General features: G+C 43.7%; 1 protein-coding gene across 2 annotated transcripts in view; it reads left to right on the forward strand.

Moving 5' to 3' along the window:
- SFXN5 (sideroflexin 5) overlaps positions 1-26,699 on the forward strand; it is a 168,437-nt gene that overhangs the window by 55,028 nt on the left and 86,710 nt on the right. For both annotated transcript variants that reach the window (XM_074951956.1, XM_074951957.1), the window contains 3 exons: positions 230-283; positions 5,339-5,395; positions 7,334-7,399. In XM_074951956.1, the coding sequence (XP_074808057.1) occupies positions 230-283; positions 5,339-5,395; positions 7,334-7,399 (177 nt within the window). The remainder of the gene's footprint in view (positions 1-229; positions 284-5,338; positions 5,396-7,333; positions 7,400-26,699) is intronic.

Genomic DNA, 26,699 nt, shown 5'->3' on the forward strand with positions numbered 1-26,699 from the left:
CATGAGCATTAAAGCAATTGGTCCCAATTAAGAGCACTTGAACTTCAGGGTTTTCCAACATTAAAATCTGATCTCTTTTTGACATTTTCTAGAGGAGCTGCATTTCCAAAAGTTGAAACAATAAACATATCAAAGAATAAAAACCTTTCCACCCCCCCACAAAGAGATTGACAGTGTATTCACTATGCTTTTTTTTTTTTTTTTTTTTAATCGTTCCTCTCTCTTGTAGGTTGTTGGTCTTCTCCTGCCAAACCAGACGCTGGTGTCCACTGTTTTTTGGCAGGTAACAATCTTCTGCCATGGCACATTGAGTCTATGGACTTGTGTGACAAAAAGAAAGGCATCATTGAATTACATCTCCAGTACAGACCTAAAAAATGAGGACAGTGTGACTAAGGCATATTTACCTTTCTGCATCAAGAGCATCTTAGTTAATGAGAAGACGGTATGGCTGGATGTAACTGGAAATTTTTGGTAGGACTGGAGTATGCTGCAAATAAACCCATGGGGCTGATTCTCCACTGCCTTGCACATTGTGTTATCATGTACACCTGTGTAAAGAAGGTGTAAAATGGTGCTAAATCCAAATTGTATTACTATACACCCACTTTGCTCAAGTGTAAATGATGACACGAGGTGCAAAGCCATGGAGAATTAGGCCCTTGACGCTCACACCTCTGCTGTTTTGAAGACATTCTGTCAAGTAGTTTAGGTTCCAGCCTTTACATACCTTGAAAAGGACATATTCTGTCAGAGAAACAAGGGGGGGTGAGGTCATATCTTTTTTTGGACCCACTTCTGTTAGTGAGAGGGACAAGCTTTCAAACTCCACGGAGCTCTTAGAAAAAAGAGCTGTGTAGATCAAAAGCTTGTCTCTCTCACCAACAGAAGTTGGTCCAATAAAAGATATTCCCTCACCCACCTTGTCTCTCTAATGCCCTGGGACCGACACAACTACACTGCATATTCTCTTAGTGAAATTCATCCGCAGGGCTCTGAGGCTTCAGAAGGTCCCCCAGGTAGCGGAACTTACATGCAGAAGACTCCACATTTGCTGATAGCTGGGCTCCATGCCAGTTCTGCGTGCTGAGTCGGGTTTGGGAGAGGGAGTGGGGGCTTGGCTAAAGTTTCTGCGGTTACCCCCATGTAGTTTCTTTGTACAAAGCTATTTAAGAGGGTGTGTGTGTGTGTGTGTGAATTTGAGCCATAGTAAAGGTTATCCCAAATAAGCAATTCTGAATAATTGAAATAAAAAGACTTATTCAAGCTGTTCTTAAAAATCTTTGTTTATTGCCTTCAAAGTAAATAGTGCTATAAAATGTCATGCCAGCCATGGAAGATCAAGGCATAATGCAAACTATCTAGGACTTTGGAAAGGGTATGTGCAGTCAACAGAAAACATAAGCGTATCCTAGTAGCTTGTGGCTGTGTTTAAATTCAACAAGGTAAGTTATGGCCACATAGTTCAAACGATGAAGCTGCATCTTGTGCAGTATACAACTTTAAGAGGCAGTGTGGCTGGAAATGTCTAGAGTTTTTCACTTCTCCCACTGTCATGATGCCTAAGAACTCATGAAGTCAGTGACAAAACTCCCTTTGATTTCAGTGGTGCAGGATCAGACACTTGATTATGCTACTCTTACTCATGTGCATAGCCCCACTGATGTCAATGAGACTCCTGGCATGTGTAAAGACTACTCATGTGATTAAGGGTAGCAGGATAAGACCCTAAAGAGTCCCTGTTCACAGTGAAAGGTGAACCTTGTGTTCTGTACTTAGAGAAAGTTGAAGGGGTAAACTGAAGGGTCTATTCTTAACTAGGACTCCAGCTACGAGCACAACACAAAATCTGTTTAATTGTAAAAACAGCAAGGAGTACAGTGGCACCTTAAAGACTATCAGATTTATTTGGGCATAAGCTTTCGTGGGTAAAAAACCCACTTCTTCAGATGCATGGAGTGAAAATTACAGATGCTGGCATTATTATACTGACACATGAAGAGCACATGAGACATGTTTTGTGAAATTCTTCAAGGACCAGATTCGTACACACTGTGAGTAGTACCTTACTGTGCAATAAGTCTCACTGAAATCAAAGGGACTACAATGCAGTTACTGGGGGCCATGGATCAGCGCTCACGTCGCACTCCCCATCAGTACCCGGCCCGGGCTGGGGAAGCTAATGATCCAACCAGTGGACCAAATTCAGTGATGAATCCTGGTTGCGTGCCACCTGAGGCACACTGCGCATACGCTCAGAAGAATACATTTACTCAGTGTAAATAAGGGTGTCAGAATCCTTATTTGGAACTGGAAAGAGTATTCTAAAAAAAAAAGTCAACAACCCACAAGAGCATAATCCAAGATAAATTCATTAACAGAATATACAAATTTCAAGTCCCAGACCAATAGTAGAACAGCATTGAGTTCACTGGGAGTTACATGTGCTTATGTAGAGGTAGAATTCGACATGCAAAAAGTAGGATTCTAACTGCTTGACAAACTGTGATCAGATGCAAACCCAGCCCCACAGCAAAGAAAAGGAACATAGCCTTCAACTTGACTAACTCGGAGCATGGTTGGGAGGCTGCTTCAGTGGTTCTCAAACTTTTTCTGGTCCTGACGGCCTGCTGGACCCACTGTCAGACCAAGTTGCCTCAGATCACAATGTTAACAGGAGAGGTTCATTTTGGGAGTGCTTCTCTCAAACTTCAGATGCCAACTTAATTTGTGGTGCAAAAAATATGGGGGTCACCAGACTTCCCAGGGAGAGAACGTTTTTGCTCCTCCATCCGTGTTCCCTCTTTCCCTTCTTCCTCTATCCCCATTGCCCTCCATCTTTCCAGTTCTCTTTTCCCCCTCCTTTTCTCCTTTTCTGACTCCTTTCTGTTTCTTTCCCTTCTTCTCTCCTTTCAGTATCATTTCTCAGGTTCTGACCAGCAGCTGGAGAAGAGCAGCCCCGTGCGCCTGCACTGACATACTTTAACCACAGCACCTTGAGTACGCATGTTGCAGTCCAGGGCATGTCAGGCCCCAGACTGAGGTAAGCAGTCATTGGAGCAGCATGAGTGGGACCCTCTGAGCCTTTGGAGTCCCATTTTTGCTGAATTGAGGGAATGTTCAGAATGCCCTCCCTCCAGTCGATCTTTCCTGCATGTGGGGGGAGTGGCCCTACTACCATTGCCACCCCCTCTGAACTCTGCAGACAGGGGGAGTGGGCCATCCAGCCACCCCCTGAAGAGTCCAGAAGTGTATCAGCCAGCCACCCCAGAAGACAGCAGAGCCAGAGAGTGGATAACAGGGCACTGATCCATCCCCACTCTAAAGACTGCTTAAGGTAGGAAGGGAGTGGGGCAAAACTTGTCCCAGTTTTCTATTTCTGAGCTGAGATTCTGGTCTGTAACTGGGGTGGAGTTGTGGGATGGTGATCAAGCAGGGGTGAGTATTGGGTTCTCAATGAAACCCAATTCCACCTGGTTGAGGGTCTGTTACAGAAGTTTCTCTAGCTCTGCTCGATGGACCACTTCAGTGGAGTTTGATTAGTGGAGCTTTATAAAGACTCACTTGGAAACCAGGACAAATTCCAAGCACCTATTGCCAAACAAAATTCTCATAGATCATATATTTTTTTTTAGCATAAAAGGCAAATTTTGGTGGCCCCATGTATTCCTTTATGTGAAAGTCCTGAGATCAATAGGAAGAACATGCTTGTGGGCCATCACTATCGCTTTTTCCCAATTGGTCCTTCTGTGCCTATGCCTTCCCCACATTTAACCGCTTGGTGACTGTCTCTCTCCCCTTTCTTCTTTCTCTCCTCTCAGGTTCTGGCCATTAGCTGGAGAAGAACCAGTAGTATCCTACTCTTACATTGAAGCACATTATGTGTGGCACCTGCTTGGGGAGTGGGGTGGGGAACCATAGTTCTTTTAATTCACAACTGCTGTGGATAAAGCACTTCAGTTCAAAAGCACGGCGTTACTCTTCTCCAGTTGCCAGTACTGTTGCTGGCACACTTCCATTGGAGTAAATCTTATCCTAGAAGTCAGAGATGGACATACCAATTAGATCATCCAGTCCATATCCCCTAAATGGTACAGTAGATTCATGATCCCCAGCCTCCCATGAACCCCCAGTTTGAGAACCACTGAGTTTAATGAGTGTCTAAAAGGTTGGCTGCTAGGGCCTATAATATCCTGCAACTTTCTATAAGAGATGTCATGGAACAGAGCAGGAAGAAGAATGTTTAATGTTAAAATTGCCATGTTCTGTAACCCTTCAATGACGCTATCATTTATGCAAAGAATTTTTAAAAGGTTTGATCTTTCCAGCTTTAGATCAGATTTTATCACAATTTTACTGTTTTAATTTAGGGTGTGTTTTTATTTTCTAGTTTTAGTGTGCGTCCATGTCTGTGTGAATTTAATGCGGGTGAAAAGGAGAGGGTCAGAGACACTGGGATGTCAACTGTAGGGCCAGGAGTGGGATGCAATATAACAAAATGGTGACAGTGGAGGATACCAAGGAGAGATTCGCTCCCCCGTCCCCCCCAGACAGGTGGGAGAGACCAGCCTATTTGTCTTTCTTTTGGGTGCAGCCCCTAAAGGGATCAAACAGCCACTCTTAAACAGAAGACCAGTGGGGGAGACTATCTCACTATGTGTATCTACAGCACCTAGCACAATGGGACTCTGATCTCTGTTGGAACCTCTAGGCTAGTACCAATAATAGGTGGTGGTTCTGGGATAGCTGTAATAGGACGTTTAAGTCTGAGCACACCCACTGTTTTTACTGGGTTTTCTTAAGTATCATGAAAATATTCATATTAATCGATTTTATAAAACTTTTATTTAAAAAACCTAAATTTAGGGACTTAACTATCGGACCGTGTCCCTTTTAAACTTTACTGCAGCTAGTACTGTAGTCAGAGGGCCAGATTCATTGTCCATTGATGTCATTTAAAAGACACCCCCTGACTTAAAAGGGGAATGGATTGGACTCTCCTAAGTATGCGCAAAGCTTTAGAAATGCGAAGGGGTGGCAGTCGTTTGTGTGCGTGTGAATGTGTGTGTAGAGTGGATAACCTACATTTCTGCATTTAGTTTTTCCTCTCTGTTACCCCTGTACTTTCACAGCCATATAACAGTCTTCTCGTTGATATCACCAAGCTTCCATGACCCAGTGGAGGTATAATTGGATAAAGTGGACTTTTCTGTATCATGTTTGGGGAGGGGGGAGTTTTTTGTTTTTTGTTTTTTTTTGGCAGCAGTAGTGGCATAGATACATTCTCTTTTTTAAAACAGTTGTTTGTATCTCTTATTTCCTTTTGTTTCCTTTTTAGTGGTTGAATCAGAGCCACAACGCATGTGTCAACTATGCAAACCGAAATGCAACTAAGGTGAGGAGATGCTACATAGGCAGTATCTACAGTAAGTCTGATCTTTTTTGACACTGAAAGCGTAATTCCTGAATCTTGGACTTTAACAGAAACTGCAGGGTAGGTGCCACAGCAGGTTTATGGATTGGCCTTTCTCCTATGGAGCCTTCACTATTAAACTGTCTTAGAAAATAAATGGACTGAGTTTGTTTTCAGTCTAGTCCCTGGTTGTCCTTTGTTCAAATCCTCAAAGTACCGAAACCAGGGGTATTGTTCCAGAATAGCAGGGCTGTTGCTGGTCTGGGTTTAGGTGATATAAGCAGGTGTAGTTCCTATTCTGCTTGGTAGAATGTATGCAATGCTGTCTGTAATCCTAATTTAGCTCCTTCCTAGGGTTTGACTTTATTGGTAACTCAAATAACCTCAACCAGACATAAAACCATTCCCCAAGGCAGGACCTCTCAGCTCTAGATTCTGGTTCCTTCTGGTACTTGCTGGTTAGTGCTAATAAGAACCATCTGCTAGTGTGATTCCGCAGTATTCAGTCGACACCTTCAGACAGGTTTCAAGCATTTGAAATCAGGGTGACTGCACAGAGGAGTTCTGCAGGGTCCTCTCTCTTTACAGGTGCACTGGCAACTTGTTAGATAAAGCTAGCACAGGAGCTGTATTGGCATGCCCTCTGTATCTAATGCTATCATTTTCAAGAGCATTTAAAAGTGGGGATTCTGGGCCTCTTTCCAGACACCAAGCTTCTCTCTTCTCCAGTATACATGGGAGCCACTAATTTGGGGAGATGAGTCAGTTTCTCTTCCAGATCTTGTTCTCCTACATGGCAGACAATGTGCTGCCGCGACTGCAGTTTGCCATTGGGCTGCCCCAGTTGATAGTCTTGATTGGTAAGAAGTGACTTAATTTAACATAGTAAAGAACAACTATGATAGATATTTGGCTTTTCTGATGACAAAAGAAGACTCGGCGATTAAATATACAACCCCTGATGGGAGGCGGGGGACAAGTCTTTCCCTCATTTTGTTACTATCTCAGGGGTGTTCCTCTCAATACAGTTGCAGAACTAAAGTGTTCTTACTCCTAGTCTTTCTTTCGCACCCCGTTCCCCAAACTTTTACGTTGTTGTATCACTTCTCATGATGTCTGAGAGCTTAAGGTATGAAGCTGAATTAGAAGCCATTGGACTTGCATGCAATAGATTCTCATTAAAAGCTAAAAGAAGTTGTCAGGTCAAGATAACCTTTCAAAGAGCTATAGTTAAATCAGAAAGCTTTGGGTTCATAATGTGTGTGTGTGTGTGTGTGTGAATAGTTCTGCCACTTTGCCAAATCGCATTTATGTATAATATTTCCAGGACAAAGAGTAAGTTTCTGGTGCTAAATAAATAATTTTCCAAGTCCTTTAACTCGGTGGTTTTCAACCTTTCCAGAACACTCTACCTCTTTCAGGAGTCTGATTTGTCCTGCGTACCCTAAGTTTCACGTCACTTAAAAACCACAGGGGGCCCGCAAAGGTAAGTTACATGCTTCAGCCCCTGCTGCCCAGTGGGGCTCAGGCTGAAGCATATAACTTAGCTTCACAGGGCCCCCTGTGGCGTTGCCCTGCTTGCCACCCTGCACGCCAGCCCTGCCCTTGCGACCCTCCTATACGCATCCCCTGACCCCTAGGTTGAAAAACATTGATCTAGATGAGTTGACGTATCCTCTGGGAGACCTCCACGTACTCCCAGGGATATGTGTACTCCTGGATGGGAACCACTGCTTTAACCTACTCCATCAGGCTGTAACTCCTGTTGTTTTGGCAATCCCACTAGCTAACAGGGCCACGTATAACCCAGCAGCTGTGACAAAACCAAACATTTAAAAAATAATAATAATAATTCAAAATTATTTTCCGAACCAGAATTCTGTGTTGAAATTGTTTTGTTTTTTTCTTTCCTTTCCAAAGCCTTCTCCAACATCCAAGTTCATCCAGGGCTACTTGGGAGCTGTCATAAGTGCTGTCTCAATTGCAGTGGGTAACACTTTATATTTCTCTCCTCTAAAGAAATAACTTCTCCCTCATATTAATTTTGTATTTTTTTGAGAGATGGTTTGTTTGAAATGGCAAATGGCTTTACTTTAATAGACATAACCTAGATTGATATCAAGAAAAGATTCTTAACACTTAGGGCTCTCTGTCCATAGGCAGCCAGCCTTTGCACCACCAAGGCATTACGCTCTACGAAGGCCATGACTACATTACCACTTATGCCACTCAGGGGTGTGAAAAAACATACCCCTGAGTGACGTAAGTTTTGCCAGCATAAGTGGTAGTATGCACAGCGCTATGTCAGTGGGAGAGCTTCTCCCGCCGACATAGCTACTGCTTGCTCGTTGAGGCAGTTTTATTATTTCAATGGGAGAGCTCTCTCCTCTTGGCATAGCGCGGCTAGGCGAGCAGTCTTACAGTGGCGCAGCTGCATCGGTACAGCTGTGCCGCTATAAGCTTGCTCGTGTAGACATGGCCTTAGCTCTTCGTAGTAGAAGTCAAGGTTCTGTCTTCACTGAAAATTAAATAGAGTTATTTATACTCAAGCTCACTTCCCCACTGTATAATGGCACTTGAGCTGCATAGAATGATTGTATTAGCTGCACAGATTGGTTGTGTTAGCAGCTGATGAGTTCTGCTAACTTGAGTTTAGCCCAGGGGTGGGCAAACTTTTTGGCCCGAGGGCCACATTGGGGTTGCGAAACTGTATGGAGGGCCGGGTAGGGAAGGCTCTGCCCCCTCAAACAGCCTGGCCCCTGCCCCCTATCTGCCCCCTTCCACTTCCCGCCCCCTGACTGCCCCCCTCTGAACTCCCGACCCATCCAACCCACCTCCCGCTCCTTGTCCCCCGCCACTAACTGCCCCCCCCCGGGATCCCACCCCCTATCCAACCCGCCCCTGTCCTCTGACTGCCCCAACCCCTATCCACACACCCCCCCAACAGGCCCCCGCTCCGGGACTCTCATGCCTATCCAACCCCCCCTGCTCCTTGTCCCCTGACTGCCCCAACCCCTATCTACACCCCGCCCCCTGACAGGCCCCCCCCCCCAACCCGGGATGCCCACCCCCATCCAACCCCCCATCACCTGACTACCTTCCGGAACCCCCTGCCCCTTATCCAACCCCCCCACCCCCTTACCATGCTGCTCAGAGTGGCAGGAGCTCGCAGCCATGTGGCCCGGCCGTAGCCAGCCATGCCGCCCAGAGCACTGCGGGGGAGGGGCCGGGGGGCTAGCTGCCCCAACCGGGAGCTCAAGGGCCGGGCAGGACATTCCCGTGGGCCGGACGTGGCCCACGGGCTGTAGTTTCCCACCTCTGGTTTAGCCTGTACCTCAATGGGTGGGTCAACTCACATTAAAAGCACCATTGCACTTCAGTTAAGGGTTTTTGTGGCAGGGCAGGATTTGAGTTATGGCATTATTCAAGTTGTAACTTAACTCAGCAGTGAAGACAAGCCCTTACAAGTTTACATCCCTAAGTTTATGGCTTAGTGCTGTAACAATCAGGTTTATAATTCTTAGACTTCGTAGAAGCACAAGTTCAGCTCAGCTATTCTTCATCTGTGTAGAGTAGATACATTTCCAGAGTTGACTCAGCCATTCTTCTTTTCAAGGTGGGCTTTCAAATATGGCCTTAAAAACTAAGGTGTTCTGTTTGCTCTGCTTGGACATTAAAGATCCCATGGAAACTTTTGTAAGACTAGGGATTTGCCCTCTTATCTTGGCCAAAACATCCCCCACCTCTCACTTCCCTGCAGTTGCCAGTAGGCTACTGCCCTTCACAGCAGCAGTGGGTGTTTCTGTGGTGGTGTCTATAAATAAAATGCTCAGACCTATGAAGTCACCAGTTTTCAGAGTAACAGCTGTGTTAGTCTGTATTCGCACAAAGAAAAGGAGTACTTGTGGCACCTGGTTTGTCTCTAAGGTGCCACAAGTACTCCTTTTCTTTTTGCCAAGTCACCAGTGTTACCTGAGTAAGGACAGCAAGATTGAGCACAGAGTTTGTCGAATGTTTTGAGATTGTTTGGACTGAAAGTATATATCTTTATCTGACACTCTTGTGTTAGGGCAAGTCTACACTACAAAATTGAGTCTTCTTAAGTTACATCGACTTACAGCCACTGCGGTAATTCAACTGCTTTTACATGTCCACAGTACGCTCTTTGTGTTGGCGCGCATCCTAACCAGGAGCACTTACAACAATTTCACTGTAAGTGTGGGCATTGTGGGATGGCTTCCGCAAGGTAGTAACAGTCGATGTAAGCAACGCAGTGTCTACAGTGACACTGTGTCGACCTAACTACATCAACTTAAGTGCTACGCCTCTCATGGAGGCGGAGTTATTAAGTTGGTGTAGTGGGCGAGTTACATTGGTGGGAGCTCCATTTTAGTGTAGACACTTACAGAGTTAGACTGATGTAAGCTACCTTACAGCACCCTAACTCTGTAGTGTAGACCAGGGCTTAGTTGTTTTTCCTCCTACATGTAAATTTCTGCCTCTGAGTGTAAATTACACTCATTTTGCACAATTACTGATTGCCAAGTTACTCTGCTTTACCACTTACATTCTACATACAACTTCCACCACAATTTATGTAACTGCTGAATTTGTCCTAGTTTCTTCAATATTTCATCAAGCAGTTACCTCCCACCCCACACCTTTCCCCCAAACACATTAGCCCTCCAGGCGTGCACACAGAGCAGGCTAAAGCCTGGGAGAAGATATGAGCCTTTCACCATTTCCTGAATGTGAGTAGCTCTCATACCAGCAGAAAAAGTGGATTCCAGATGCGGGACCCTCCACTGACAAAGCTCAGCCCTAGCTCATAAACAGTCACATCTGTGGATTGTTAGAAGGGGCACCCTGGCTGATCTCATTTGTCATAATGATACATCACAAGGCACTGTGTCCTCTCACATATATTTGTACTGTAAGTATAAATATAACATTCATATTTATTATTAATCCTAAATCATTTCAGTCCAATTAGCCCATCATATTGGAATTATAATCTGAACAACACATCTTGCAGGACAGGTTTTACTTTGTTTGCTTATATAGTGTGATTGTTATATAGTGCCTGGCCCTTTCAGTTTGAGTAAAAGTAGTCTAATTCACTTGGAGCTCCCTTCCTTTTAGGGCAGTTTTGAACTGAGTGAGATCCTCCTGCTGTGCGGAGATGAGACTTTTTACAGATGCAGTGATTTTACCTGGTAAGCGTCTAGGTTAATAAGCAGAGTAAAGTTTCTGAAACAGGTATTCCACATCTATCTGTTAAACGAAAAATGATTTCGAAAGAGCCTTAATTTTTGTTCCCTGGGATTCTAAGGCCTTAGACCTCATTAACTGATCTCTGCTGTCAATTAGCAGCAAATCACCTCCCAGTGTGAGCCAATTAAGACTAAATGACCTGAAAACAAGTGCCATTATCTCCAGTGGTCTGCAGAGACCTTGTATTAATTAAAGTGAGTCCCTTCCATGTTTGCAGCGTGCAAGTGACAGAAGGAGGAGAGCTAGTGGTGGGGGGGGGGAAAATCAGTACAGAAAGGTCATGACAAATCAGTTGATTTGAGGTCATGTTTTCCCATAGTTTAAATACCCTTTGTCTTTGTCTAACCACAGTGGGCTAGGTTCTGCTCTCAGTGACACCTATACGACCAAATCAGATTGCAGGGGTGTAACTTACAACACAATTTGGCCCTGTGTTTTTAGCAATTAACCAAAAAGCTCTGTAATGCTTTATAAACAATCGTTTCCCCATTATCGCAAAAGCAGCATTTACTGGTTTGAGCTGCCTTGTTCATTCTTACAAATCTAGTTCCTATCTGCTTGACTCATTTATTGGTCCTGTGACTTTCATTTACACATCTCGTGCCATAGGTGGTAACTTTTTTTTTTTTTTTTTTTGAGCGCTGTTTCAAATGCAGTGGGGAATATAAGATCCTCAATTAAATTTCAGCCTGGCCTCCTTGCTGTGCATTTCTTTAGGAGGCTGTCATCTTTTCTGGGGATCAATTAAACATGTTTTCTTAGGGAAAAGATAAAAAGGGGTTTATTTGGTTCTTGCTTATCCTATTGCACTCAGGTGATGTCAGTGGAATTACTCCTGCTTTTTACCAGTAGAAGTGAGAGGAGAATCACGCTTGATGGTGTTCGTCAGCTTTCATGAACAAATTCTACTGACAATAAACAAGATTTTCATTCAGAGGCGATACTGGTCTAATGGCTTGAGATTGTGACCGGGAAGGATGGCTACATGGTTAGAGTGCTAGCCTGGGATCTGAGATCACTTCCTTCCTCTACCACAGATTTCCTCTGGGACCTGGGACAAGTCACTTTGGCCCAGCTTCGCAAAGGTATTTAGGCTCCTACCTTCTGGAAGTTAGGAGCCTAAATGCCTTTGAGGAGCTGAGCCTTTATCTCTCTGTACCTCAGTTCCCCATTCATACAATGGGGAAGCTTGCATTTCTCTACCTCACAGAGAAAGTGTGGATAAGTACATTTAAGACTGTGATGCACTCAGCTACCATGGTAAGGGAGGCCATATGAGCACCTAAGAGTCAGACAGGAGATGTAGGTCAAAATGTTCAAATTGGGTGACTGAAGTTAGGTGTCTAAAGAAGTGATCTGATTTTCAGATGTGCTGAACACCTGCAGCTCCCAAATGAGGTCAGCAGGAGCTGCCATTTCTCAGCATCCCTGAAAATCAGGCCACTTATTTAAGTGCCTCAATGTGGATTAATTAGATTAACTATAGGGACCCATCTCTAAAGATTTTGGCCCTGGAACCTGTTCCCTCTCCATCCACTGATGCATAATGTTAACTTTGGGAAAGGAAAACTATACCAGGTCCAGGAATTTATTTCTTCAGCCACCCAATCTCCAGATAAATTAGCCATTTAAAAACAAACTAGAGCATATACTTTAGGCAATAATCCTGCATTGGCTGAGGAAGAAGGGGATGAAGTAGCAGATTTAACAGGTCTCTTCCATCACTGATTTATGTAGTTTTTCTAAGATGTTCTGCAAATATATTGCCTCCACAGACATACACTTGCTTCCTGTGTTCTGGACAAGAATAGAGGGGGGAGGGTAGACATGACTCTTTAGATAGATGTGGTCTTTACCCCCATTGAGCACATATGTAGAGCTAAGCTAACTATTTTAAAGACTGTTGGATCGATGCAGCACAGCATACAACTTCCAAGCGTGTGGCTCTGAGGAGGCAATATGTTTAAAGGATTCTAGTTACTGGTAAGTAACCTAGATTTATTTTTTTATGCCTCTGTGATTTTGGTGTATTTTTATCTTGTTCTCTGTATACTTGCCAAAGCAAGCCTTCTTTCTGCCTCTTATTTTGATTGCTATATGCTTAACTGATCTGAACGCTAAGCAAGAATTGTTCTTTTTCATCAATCAGAGTCCTGTTGTTAGAGCTTATTTACCCAGTATGGCTATCTGGTTGCTGTTCACTGTGGTAATATGTGAAGTACAATTAATATCAGCTGGTTTTCCTAAACAAGACAGACAAAGCCAGGGAACATTGATAGGAATTGAGAGAAACCAGGTATATTTTAAAATATTTTTTTTCCCAAATATTCCAGCTCCAACCATTGTAATAAGTTGGAGGGGTTTATAATGATCTGAAAACCCTTTACTTGTAATCATACACCCATATCTGTAATTTGTCAAGCTTTGGGAACGTGAAAAATGCTATGTAAGCGAAAAGCACATTATTATTCCTGTTAATAACTTTTGCAAGCATCATAATTGGACATGGTTCTTAGGTTCCAGATCCAAACATGCCAAAAGTATAGGTGTTTGTACCCAGGGCTTTGGTTTGAACCCATCACTAATCCCAGTACTAAACTGTGAACCCTTCCTGCGTCAGAGTCAACTATCCAGTACGCTTACGTTGTGATAACAGCTTCCATTTGGGGGTCAGAAATGCCCCTAAAGCTGTGTTGTTTCTTTGACATAAAGCAGCTTAGTACAAGAATCGCATGCAGCTGTGGAAATGTCACCAAACAATCAGCCGAATGCACAGCTTGGTGATCAAATGGGTCTACAGTAGGTTGTTGAACCAGAGGCTCATGCAACTCCTGTGCTATCAAAGGGGTGTGTGTTCCATCAATCAATCAGTTGTACTTGTGTTCAGTTGTATTACATTTTGGTGGCAACACCAGATTACCAGAAAGACACTGATAATTTGGAAGGAATTCAAAGAACAAAGAAGAGGGACTGAGTTACTAGGAAAGATTAAAGGAGCTACATATGTATATAAATTGTCTAAAGAATGCCTAGGGGGGCTCATGATAACAGCCAGTAAAGATATAAAGAAATGGAAGATTTAGGCTGAATATGGAGAAACTTCCTGACAGTGAGATGTATGGGGCTGTGGAATAGTTTCCTTAGAGAAGTGGTGCCTGCTCCGTTCTTCTGGGCTTTTAAAACTAGATTGTACAAAGCACTGTAGGAAGCAATCTCATACTGGCTAGGAGATGGACTGGCTGATCCAATAGGTCTTTTCCATCAGTGACTTCTGTAAGTCATGCTAGGCAGAGGAAAAATGGGCAATAGAGGACTGGTATAAAAGTGATTAGAAACATTGGCTGGGGGGAAGAATAGAATGATCCTGGAATGAAGCTTAAAAGAATGTTTTAAATTAAAAAAAGAAAAAATCCAGAAAGCAAGAGTGGAAGACAGGGAGGTGGGGAACTATGTACAGTAGAACCACTGATTGGTTTTCTGTGGCTTGACAAGCAGCGTGGATGATGAAGGGTGGCTCTCCTCTGGTGTCCAGGGAAGAGATCTGGCACCAAGCCTTCCTCCCCTTTCAGACACTCTGAACCTGATTCTCCCTGCACTTATAGCATTGTAGTTCCAGTGGTTTAAGCGGAGTTACTCCCAACTTACTCCAGTGTTCATGAACAGAAAATCAGACTCTCTGTTCCCAGGCTCCGCCGTGAATGATTTCCAAAGCTGGCAACTGAACCTGCTTAGCCTACACCATGCTCCCGGCAGTATCCGTTAGTCCAAAGGGCTGCCTGGGTGGGGGGTCTTCACTGGCTCAGCAAGCCATGGAAAACCAATTAGCAGGTAAGAAATTTTTTGTTTTTCTGTGGCTTGGCTTCCCCGTATGGATGATGGGTCTGGTTAGCAACACCCACCCGGGGAGGAGAATGGGAAATTAACAGCCAACTAACTGAATGGGCTAGAGTGACAGGAGAAGAAAGTTGGGCAGTCTGGGAAGGAAGAGTCCTCCCTTGAGGAAAGCCATCTTAGGGGCAGTAATAAATTAGTGTCTTGGAGCACTCTATATGCCAATGCTTCATCTGCTGGCAAAGGCAGGTCCAGTCAGTGGCGATTGGTGTAGGTGCAGCTGACGCTCTAGAGCGCATCCAAAAGAGGCCTCTCCTCTCTCTACCCAAGAAGTGGCTGTGGCTCTGACAGAATGGGCTTGAAGTTGAATCAGGGCGGGGAGGCTTGCAGAGGTATTGGTGATCAGGATGGATACAGCAAGGGAGTATGGTCAGACGTGCTTTAATCCCCTTGCAGGAAACCTCAAGGATGAAGAAGGAATCGGGCTTTCCCCACTCCTTTGTTCATGACAAGTAGGTCTTCAAGACTCTACAGACATCCTCCGGCGCTTGGATTTCCAACTACATCTGAGGTTTCCTTCTGCATTTGGGGTCTCAGCAAAAATTGGGGTGGGAAATCTCCTGTTTAAAATGAAAAGAAGCGGGGACAAGTGTGAAATGCTGTTTTTCCCTTAGGTAAAATGAGGTGAGCAATTGCAGGCCAAGGCTCTGAGCCCCCTCGCCCTTCAGGTGGAGGTGACGCTAGTCTGAGTGCTGTCATCCAGGAGACCATAGTAGGGGCACAAAGGGCCTGGAGCAGCCTGTTGAGGTTCCAGGGAGGGAGCAGGGATGTCGCTGGAAGCCTAAGGTAGTACATGGCCTTTAGGAATCTAGTCACAATATGGTTGAATTTCCCACAGATACCCCTAGTGGAGCCCCTGGGGCTTTCGAGGTCTGAAGTTTAGATCCCTGTGGAGCTAGTTGAGAGACTCCAGGATGTCTGCGTGAGGGGGATTTCTTCACCAGAGCCCAGTGGGACCAACACCAGGCTGAAAAGATGGCCCACGTTTTGTAGTAAGCAACGCTGGGGATTTTTTTTTTTATGAGAGCATGACAGAGCATGGGGGACTGTCAGAAATAGCTACCTTTCATTAGGAAGCTCCTTTTACGAGCTGCCTGAACGTTGAGTGTCTGCTTCTTCCTCAGAAAACGGGGACACGTGGAAGGGGTGGGATCTGCCGTGGGGAATTCTGAAATGAAGTGAGGACATCCAGTTTGGAGTTGCTCATACTGGCAGGTGTCTGGGGCACTGCTTGGCTGGCATTTCAGATACACAGGCCCTGTAATAAAACACTGGAGGGTTCCCAATTAGGGCACCTCATGGAAGGTGTGAGCCTGATTTGGCTGTGCAGTCTTCATGGCTCTAAAATGGCCCCTCAATATAAGACACCTGCCGCCTTCCTCACCAAGGGTACGTCTACACAGCACTTTGGAGACCGCAGGAGTGAGTATCCCAGACCGGCTTGACAAACTTGGGCTCGTGGGGTGCAAGCTAGTGCTCTAAAAATAGCTGTGTAGACAGTGTTTGGAAGCTGCTACAGAACCGGAACGCCAGCCCAAGCCACAACTTCGAAGCACTGTCTTTCCAGCTATTTTTAGAGCGTAAGTGCAAGCCCTGCTGGGCCAAGTCTATAGATCCAGGCTTGGAGCTCCTATGGGCTCCCAAATGCGTGTGGACTTACCCCAAGAGACCAGTGAGCTTGGAGCCAGAGGGCCTGAAAGGAGAGGACCTTGGCTCCAAATCTATGGCTTCTGGTTGGTCCTTTGCTGCCTGACTGACTTTGGAGGAGAGAAACCACCCACTAACTACTCTGGGGAGCCGAGACATATCATAATAGTTAATATTATATGTGGCCTTACATCTGTAGGTCTCAAAGCACTTTACAATGGAGGAACGCTTTTATTTGCGTTACACAGAGGGGGTAACTGAGACACAGAGAGCTTAAAGGACTTGCCCAAGGTCACCCAATGAATCAGAGCTAGGAATAGAATAGCAGTTCTCAAACTGTAGGTCGGGACCCCAAAGTAGGTTGCAAACCCCATTTTAATGGGGTCACCAGGGCTGATGTTAGACTTGCTGGGGCCAAAACCGAAGACTAAGCCCCACTGCCCAGGATCGAATCACAGGGGCTTCAGCCCGGGGTGGCAGGGCTTAGGTTACAGGTGGCCCCCCCCAGGGCTGAAGCCCTTAAGGTTTGACTTTGCCCACCCCCCGCCACCTGGGGTGGTGGAGCTCGGGCAGACTCAGGCTTCAGTTCGCCCTCCTGGGGTCTTGTAGTAATTTTTGTTGTCAGAAGGGGGTCGCGGTGCAATGAAGTTTGAGAATCCCTGGAATAGAACCCAGAAGTTTTGGCTCCCAGTCCTGTGTGCAATCCACTAAACCAAAGGAGCCTTGTAGGGTACAATAGAATAAGATCAATTATATACTTTATTGCACCAACCCCTCAGCTGGTGTTAATCACTGTAGCTCCAGTGCAGCTCCAAATCATCAGTTTACTCCAGCTGAGGCTTTACCCCTTCCAGCCTCTAATGAGCAAGAGTTCCAAAAAGAAAACATTGGGCTCTCTAGGAGGTGTAAGGGGAACTTGGTGAAAGAAAAAGACATCACTGAAATAATACTTAAATTCATTCTTTGCTTTGGTGTTCTCAGAGCAGGAAGGGGGACTGGCGCAGCAATGAGACATACATTTTCTAGGGGAGGAAATCAGATGCATGTCAGATCAGATGAGCAAGGAATCCAATGACCATCAGGAGAATAGGGAATGTTAGTCAGCCTCAATCCGGTTTAGAACTCCAGAATACGCCAGCAGATCTCTAGCCGATACATTTTGAAAATGACGGTCCTATAAATTTTGACTTTGTTCCAATATAGAACAAAAATATTCAGAATTTCCTGCAGAAGGAAATTTTATGACCAGCTTCAGTGGGAAGATTGAAAAAGAATAAGAAGTGAGCAGACAACCTTGGTAACTCAGTGTGGAGAAATGTAAGGTAATGAGGTTGAGGACAATAAACAAGCAAAGAAATTATCTTCAGGGATGTTACATTGAGTGTATCTCTCTCTTAAGTGGAAGGATCAGAGGTGGTGTGGGATAACACTATCATACCTAGCTTGCATCAATTATTAGCAGTAAAATAAAGGGTAGCAAAAATCTGCTGTATATAAATAAGATTCTGAGAGGGTTAACTTTAGTGATTTAGACCCCAATCCAAAGTGCACTGAAGTCAATAGGTTTCAGAGTAACAGCCGTGTTAGTCTGTATTCGCAAAAAGAAAAGGAGTACTTGTGGCACCTTAGAGACTAACCAATTTACACCAGGTTAGCCGTGACATTATCAGGGATAGTGTTCTTGACGGCTTGTAGTCCATTGGTTAGTCTCTAAGGTGCCACAAGTACTCCTTTTCTTTTTGAAGTCAATAGGACTCTTTTTATTGATTTCAGGAGATTTTGGATCTGGCCTTTAAGCATCCAATTTGAAACACTTAAGTTCCTTACAACCAGAGGTTCAAAGCCTTCCAGGATCATCAAATGTAGATAAATGGAGTTCCAATCAGTACGGTATGTAGGAGGATCTTTTGGACAAGCCTTCAAAACCAAGGCCCTGCCTGCTTTATGTAAAGATCCCACGGGATTTCTCAGAAGAGTAGGGGCTTTTTCCAGGTCCTTTGGCTAAATTTCTGACCTCTCCCAACTGTGCAATGTGCTGTTTAGCTTATTGCTCAGCTGGTTAGTTGTCTACCTGTTGCCCTGCACCCCAGAGGGGCTGTGTGATATTGTTGGCATCATTCTGATCTCACACCAGGATGGTCAGTAAGTTATAGTGATGAGAACCTGGTGTAAATGAGATCAGAATTAAGCCCTGTATGATGATGTGTGTATGGTATATGTAATTCCACATGAAGGCATCGGTGGTGACTCCATAGTTAAGACTGCATTCCAATTTCCAGTTATAGTTGGGATTAAATCCCTTTTTGTGCATGGAAAATAATGTCTGTAAGGTTGCTATTGACCATACTTTCCCATGGGTACAGACTGAATTTCCAAGAAAAGCTGGAAGTAAATCCAATCATCAGCTAGGAATCATGGGACTGAGCATATGTTTGCTTGAGCATGTTGCCCTCTGTTGACTGCAGGGTTATTGTGAATTTCTCCATCTTAAAAACTGAAGGGAAAAAAATCCATATGCTGTTGTTTGTAGTGTATAAGACTAATGTGTGTCTTTGTTGTGTGGGCAGCATAAGATCTGTGTTTTCTGTAACTGTTCATTTATATTCTTCTAAGTGCTTGGGTTTTGAAATTAAGTGACAGATAACAATGCATTTATCGCTTTGCAATCTTAAGTGGATGTTGCGGGGGAAAAGGGAAGGGCAGGGAGGGTGTGTTTCTGTTCGGACTATAATAAATAAAACTGCATATAAATGTGACCCATGCTTACCCATTGTAGCAGTCTGTCTCCTCCTGTCAGGGCCTGTAACATGGGCTGTCTGAGCTAGTGGTTGTTGGAGCCAGGATTCAAGTCAGGATCAGGGTCATATGCCAATGGTCAAAGCCAGAGTCAGCAATGAAGCAAATTCAGCAAGCAGGAGTAATGCCGCCCAGAGAGGGTCATCAAAAATATTGGCAAATGCTTAGGGTTGTAAGAAAGAGTCCCACTTGGTCAATGCCGAATGATTCTCTTCTAGAAAGGGAGAGGCCCACACCAGGGCCTCCCCAGTAAGCAGGCCCATCTTAACTTGATATCTGGCATGTTCCTGGGGCTAGAGCATAAACAGAAGTCTGCATTGGGTACCGAACCCATGAAACTTATGCCGGTACCATCATTTCTCTGGCAAAAGAACTCTGGGGCCGGTGTCGTAAGAGAAGCCAAAGGGCTACCCACAACCATTCAGAGTGCTGCAGCTTGCTCCTGCAAGAATCGATTTCCTGTCTGCAACTGTTGTACTTGCAAAAAGAAAAGGAGGACTTGTGGCACCTTAGAGACTAACCAATTTATTTGAGCATAAGCTTTCGTGAGCTACAGCTCACTTCATCGGATGTTAGTCTCTAAGGTGCCACAAGTCCTCCTTTTCTTTTTGCGGACACAGACTAACACGGCTGCTACTCTGAAACCTGTAGTACTTGGTCTCTCCTTTTCTGGTTTTCTGCCTGAAGGCCAGCAATCTGCTCCTGAGACCTGATAGAACCCTGGGGTGATGGCGAGGTGGGACCCCCAGCAGTGTCCATGCCAAGTCCAGGAGTCAACAATGAGTCCTGAACGAGATCAAGGTTGGCCTGAGCAAGCTGTCAGGGCCTGTAGCATGGGCTGTCTGAACTAATGGTTGGAGCAGGAGTAAAGTCAGGGTTGTGGTCACACCAAGGGTAAAACTAGAGTCAGCAACTGAGGTCAGGGCAAGGAAGCAGGAAAAAGGCATGGTAACAGAATCAGGGACAAGGCATGGTAGGTAGCAGGAAGGGGCAAGGCATGATAGCAGGAACAGGGATGACACATGGTAGCTGGGACAAGGAGCAGGAGCCAGGCAAGGGAGCAGGAACTTGGCCTCCAGAGTCTGGGCAGCAACAGACCTATCAGTTAGTTGCTCAGATGGGACAGGAACACCCAGTGGTGTCCAGTCAGCAGTTTGCTGTTAGTCAATGCGTGTAGCTTCTGGTGGCGGGGTATTAGAAGCAATTTCCTTCTCACCCCTTACAGCTTGGTGGCACAGAAGATAAGGCTCCCATTCAGTGGGCCTAGGTGTAAGACCTGGGGTACCTGATGCCTCCAGTGGCTGGATCACATAGAGGGTTGAGTCTGCTACAGCCTTTTATAGTCTGACCTGTATAGCACAGGCCAGAGAACTTCCCCACAGTAGTTCCTAGATCTTTTAGAAAAACATCTGTTCTTGATTTAAAAATGGTCAGATATAGAGAATCCACTACGACCCTTGGTTAATTGCCCTCACTGTTAAATATGTACACCTTATTTCCAATCTGAATTTGTCGAGCTTCAACTTGCAGCTATTGGAGCATGTTATATCTTTCTCTGCTGGATTGAAAGGCCCATTATTAAATATTTATTCCCCATGTAGGTACTTATATACTGTGATCAAGTCATCCCTTAACCTACTCTTTGTTAAGTTAAATAGATTGAATTCTTGATTCTGTCACTATAAGGCATGTTTTCTAGTCCTTTATTTATTCTCGTGGCTCTTCTCTGACCCCTCTCCAATTTATCAACATCCTTCTTGAATTGTGGGCACCAGAACTGGACACAGTATTCCAGCAGCAGTAATACCTGTGCCAAATACCGAAGTAAAATAACCTCTCTACTCCAACTTGAGAATCCCCTGTTTATGCATCCCAGGATCGCATTAGCCCTTATGGCCACAGAATCACACTGGGAGCTCATGTTCAGCTGATTATCCACCATAGCCCCAAAACTTTTTCAGAGTCACTGCTTCCCAGGGTAGAGTCCTCTCCCATTATGTACGTATGGTCTATGTTGTTTGTTCCTAGATGTATACATTTACATTTAGCCATATTAAAATTCATTATTTGCTTGCACCTAGTGTATCAAGTAATCCAGATTGCTCTGTATCAATGACCTGTCCTGTTCATTATTTACCACTTCCCCAATTTTTGTGTCATCTGCAAACTCTATCAGTGATAATTTTATGGTGTCTTCAAGGTCATTGATAAAAATCTTAAATAGTGTAGGTCCAAGAACTGATTCTTGCAGGACTCACTGGAAACACACCTGCTTCACAATGATTCCCCACTTATAATTACATTTTGAAACCTATGGGTTAGCCAGTTTTTAATCCATTTAATGTGTGCCATGTTAATATTCTATTGTTCTAGGTGTTTAATCAAAATGTCACATGGTACTAAGTCAAAAGCTGTAGAAAAAAAGATATGAAGTTAGTCTGACAGGATCTCTTCTCCAAAAACCCATTTTGATTTGCATTAATTACATTAACCTGCTTTGCTTCTTTGTTAATTGAGTCCCATATCAGCTGCTCCATTATTTTGCCTGGGATTGATGTCCAGCTGATAAGGACTATAATTGCCCAGGTCTTCCCATTTACCCTTTTTTAATAATTGGCACAATATGAGCATTCTTCCAGTCTTCTGGAACTTTCGCCCTGCTCCAAGACTTATTGAAAATCAGCATTAACAGTTCAGCAAGTTCCTTAGCCAGCTCTTGTAAAACTCTTGAATGTAATTTATTTGGACATGCTAATTTTAAAATGTGCAGCTTTAGTAGTTTCTTTTTAACATCCTCCAGAGGTACTAGGGGAATGGAAAGAGTGTTATCATCACTGTCTGATGAGATTAGGTCATCTGTTTTTCTCCCAAATACCGAACAGAAGTATTTATTGAACACTTCTGCCTTTTGTGCATTATGATTGATAAGTCTACCTTTTCCATTTAGTAATTGACCAATACCATTGTCAGGATTGTTTTCTGTTCCTTATATATTTTAAAAACTCTTTCTTCTTAATGCTGCTGGTCATAGATTTCTCCTTGTGTTCCTTTGCTTCCCTTATCAAATTTCCACAATTCCTAATTCATGATTTATATTCATTACTATTAATTTCCCCTTCTTCCATTTGTTATATATTATTTTTTTATAGCTGCCTTCACTTCCCCTGTAAACCAGGTTATTTTTTTAACCAGCATGGTTTCTCCCTCAGTTGTGGGATTGTGGCATTTTAGTCATCTACTAAGGTGTTCTGAAATGATTCCCAATTATCATTCATATTTTCTGATTAAATTCTTCCTCCCACCTTATTTAGCTTATAATTGTTTTCAGCTTTGTGAAATTGGCCCTATTAAAGCACCAAGTATATATATATATTAGTGATCTGGACTTTATTTTGTTTACACATTATAAGTGTGATCAAGGCATGATCTCTTGTAGCTAAGAGCCCATTAATTTTTAGTTCTGTGATCATTTCCTCTTTATCCATTAGGACAAGGTCTAATAAAGAATTCCACCTGGTTGGTGTCAATACTTTTGGAATGTGTTAGGAAATTGACATCTATAAGGTTTAGAAATTCCAAGAATGTTTTAGTCCTGGCAGCACGAGACCTCCAGCATATGTTACTCTCAAACTGAAGTCCCCCATGATTATGCAGTTCTTTTTCCTTCATGCTGGAGATAGGTGCGTAAGAAGGCAGTCATCTTGTTCCCTAGCGACAGCTTTGACAGCTGAGTCTTTTAGCTCATGCAGTAGAGGCTTATGCTTTTAGATCCAGAGGACCTAGGTTCAGTCCCTGCTGCCGATGACACACCAAGGGGCATCATGTTACATAAACATTTTAATGTGCCAGTCATTGTTCACATGGAAACATTTGTCTTTTAACAACACTGTAATTTTATGGTGGTATAATTGGTACTTTTCCCTCCCTTCCCCCCAAATGCTGACTTTTAATATGCACGGTGGAGGCTGGCCAACTTGATTTTGCTGCTGCTGAGCACCCTGGTGTTCTAGGGAGCAGTGAAACTAAAGAGAGGTGAGGAAAATAATGGAGAATTTGATGTAAAAACAGTCTGGATATAATACAGAAGAGAAACACAGTCTCTTAATTACCTTGTCTATTTGGCTGAGACATCAGATGTAATACATTTTCCCTTGGAAATGTAATGAAACCAATTACTCTTTATTTAACACATGTGCAAAGGTGAGCTATAGTTTTAGGGATGCTCAGACCCAATGCTTGGCATAACTCTCATGCTCTTTTATATATGGTAAGGACTGCACTAAGGACTGTATCTCTAATAGGCACCCCACTATTTTAAACAATCACTTTAAAGCATCCAAGGGTTTGTACATAATCAATTAAAGGACCAGCTCTCACCGGTAGCATATTTTTGTGAGGCTCAGGGCAGCTACATTGCTTAAGATGGATTTCATTATCTGTAATGGATTTTTGAGTGGAGATTAGGTCCTGATCCAACCAGGTACCTAAGCATGTGCCTAAACTTTCAGCACAAAAGCAATCCCATTGAAGTTAAATGTGAGCTTGTTTACATGAGAAGGTTGTACCAGTATAATTTAAGTTGTGAATTTAAACGGATCTAGTTAAACCAGTGCAAGAGGCTTGTGGATGCTTATTTCAGTATGTGAGACTTATTTCAATTTAGTTTAAGTCAACTTGGAACAGGCTTAACTGTATTGAAATAAACCACTCTTAAACTGAAATTTAGTGTGTCCACAAACCCTTTTGCACCAGTTTAACTCTATCTATCCTGGGTATTGAGATCGCCTGAAATATCTGAGCACTCCGATAATGGATTTAGCCTCGCAACACCCCTGAAAGGCAGGTCAGTGTTGTCATCCCCATTGTACAGAGGGGAAACTGAGGTTTGGAGAGGCCAAGTGATTTGACCAAAATCATACAGGAAGTCTGTGGCGGAGCAGGGCTTGAACCCAGGTCCCCCAAGTTGTAGGTTAGTGCCTTAATTCCACTGTGTTTTAAACACTTGTTTAAAGTTATACCAGTGCAAATTTCTCATGTAGACTAGTTCTTAGTGATGCTACTTCCAGAAAGATTTAACTTGCACCTTTCAAAAGAAACAGAAAAGAATACTATGGAAATTGTTTTATACAGTCTTGCAGTAGCTTCTGTCTGAGATACAACCAGAGCTATTTAACTTATGTAACTTGCTACACCCAAAGAAATCCACCAAGTTTCTTAACTCCTTGAGCCAGAACTGTTTGGCTTCCAGATCTTACAGATTCCACTGAGGCTTCTGTACAGGTGCTAAGCTGCTTGAATCAGAGCTTATTTGGTTTAAGATTTTTTTCTCTGTGTTTCTACAGAGACGGTAAATGGAGTGAAGAAGTTTGTAAATTGTGCTGGGAACTGGAGCTCTGAGGCTATAATTTCCATGCAACTCCCAACTTTTGTATCTAGCATCATCAAAAATAGTTTTGTGCAATAAGGAGCCAATCCAAAACCCACTGAAGTCAAATGGGAATCTTTCCATTGACTTCACTGGGCATTGGAATAGGCCCTAGTTCTCCACCAGCACTAATGGAATACAATAAAGAGAAGTTTGTTGACTGTGCTATTTTTTGAGATCTGACAGTGAAGAAAAATGTTAGACCTTTTCAAAACCAAAAACTCCCTTACCTCAAAAATGCCCTGCTCGACTAACCTAAAACTCTCCCATAAAGTTTTCCTCTAGGCTAGAGACTACACAGTGCAGAATTCTGACAGAAGGATTTCATTTTTCTCCCCCAAAAGAAATTGGAAGCTGAAGGTGTTTCAAAAAATATTAGGCTTATGGTGGACATCAGGTTACAACATTATGCGGTCACTACTGTGATTTCGTAATGTGAGATCTTTGAGGAGCCTTGCATGACGTGACCTGCAGCCTGTAGGTCGGGAGCACTGTGTAGCAGGTGATGTCTGTCAGCAGAGATGGTATTTTACTGCCCTGGTCTTTCCAAACTGTGCACGCATTCCCAAGGCTCAGACCCTGAATGGTGGTAGTAATCGTAACTTACATTTATATAGCATCTCTTGACTTGTAGGATACCAAGTACTTGAGAAATTTAGACCAAAATTTTCAAAAATATCCACTACATTTAGACTTCTCAGCTGGGTCCTGGCCCATCACAAGTGCTCTTAGGCACTCTGGTAATACAAATAGTTAATAATAAGATGAGTGTGTGAATTTCAGAGGTACTGGGCATTCACAGCTCCCCCGTCTTAAAGTTGAAAATATGGGTCTATAAAAACCATATAAGGAAGAGCAGCCACTTGCGAGGTGGAATGTGTCAGTTATTTAACAGCACGCAGCAGCATGGCACACCAGTGTAGTACAGGGAGTGGAGAACAGAATATTTAATTGAAACTTGAGGGGGAATTTAGGGCCACAGAATGTAATTAGATTAATTAAAATTTGGCCAGGAAATTAGGTTTAAAGATGCCATGAGTAGTTTAGCAAATGTGAATACAAAATATCAGGACTTTAGTGTGATGCCTCATCTGAAAGATAACTCTCCTGCTATTAACTCAGCAAGTCAATGGCAGGAGTAGGAGTAGTATCTACAGAATTATTAACACCATTACCCTGGGTTTCCTTGGAGGTATTTCGAGGTATGCTGTTCAGTGAATGGGTATCACTGAAGTCTTAGTATCTCAGTCTAGAGAGAATATTTCTAGAAATGGTGTCCCAGCACTATAGCTAGTGGAAAGCAATATTCATTTCTTTACTTGGTACTCTGCTAGTACTCGTCAGAACTTTGATTCAGACTGGTATTAGCAGGATGCCTGCTGTTTGTCCATGCACATTCGATGCTAGAGCCTGTCTGTGCAATAAGAACAGAGAGGGAGGAACAGTTGGTTTTCACAAATGTCACTTGAATAGAAATGAATTGATCATTCAGTAGGAAGGCCTGTGACTCTCTCTTATGCACTGCCACAAGTTCAAGTGTCTCTTCTTTGTCTTCAAGGCCTTACGTAACCCCACCACAGTCTACATCTCTGATCTAGTCACTAAGGGTACATCTATACTGCATTGGGAGTCAGCCTCCCAGCCTGGGTACACAGACTTGTGCTAGTGGGGCTCATGCTAGCTCCCTAAAATAGCTGGAGAGCCTGAACCATGACCTCAGATGTGGTGTAGACATACCCCTAGTACAACACGCACACACTCCGCTTCATCAATGCTGGGGCCTTGTTGCCATGTTCATCCACTTCTCCCGCAAATGAGTGTCTGTTTTTTCCCCAAGCTTCCGTCCTGTGAATGGAACGCCTTCCTGATCACCTCCCTCTCTTCATTTACTCCCTCCTAAAGACTCTCTGCCTCCATGCTGGCCACAAGAAGAGAGTCAATAATATACCACAACAACAAATCTAAAGACATCACCATACCAGTGATTTCCTTCTCTGGGCTTCCAAGTACCTCCTGTCTACTCTGTGTTTGGCTCGTTGGGAGTGTAAGCATAACAGGACAGGAACTGCCTTTTGTGCACTCTGCTTAAATGCTAAAGCACAGAGTGATGAAGTAGCCACCTTTACTCACCATATCCCCTGTTATCTTCTGCAAGGTAGTCTTCTTCCCTTCCTCCTTCCCCGCCGCCATCCCCCATCATACACCAACTCTCACACACACACAATTTTTCAGTCTCCTGTCTAGGCAAAGTGC

The sequence above is a fragment of the Natator depressus genome, chromosome 4 (assembly GCF_965152275.1).
Source record: "Natator depressus isolate rNatDep1 chromosome 4, rNatDep2.hap1, whole genome shotgun sequence".
Taxonomy (NCBI): domain Eukaryota; kingdom Metazoa; phylum Chordata; order Testudines; family Cheloniidae; genus Natator; species Natator depressus.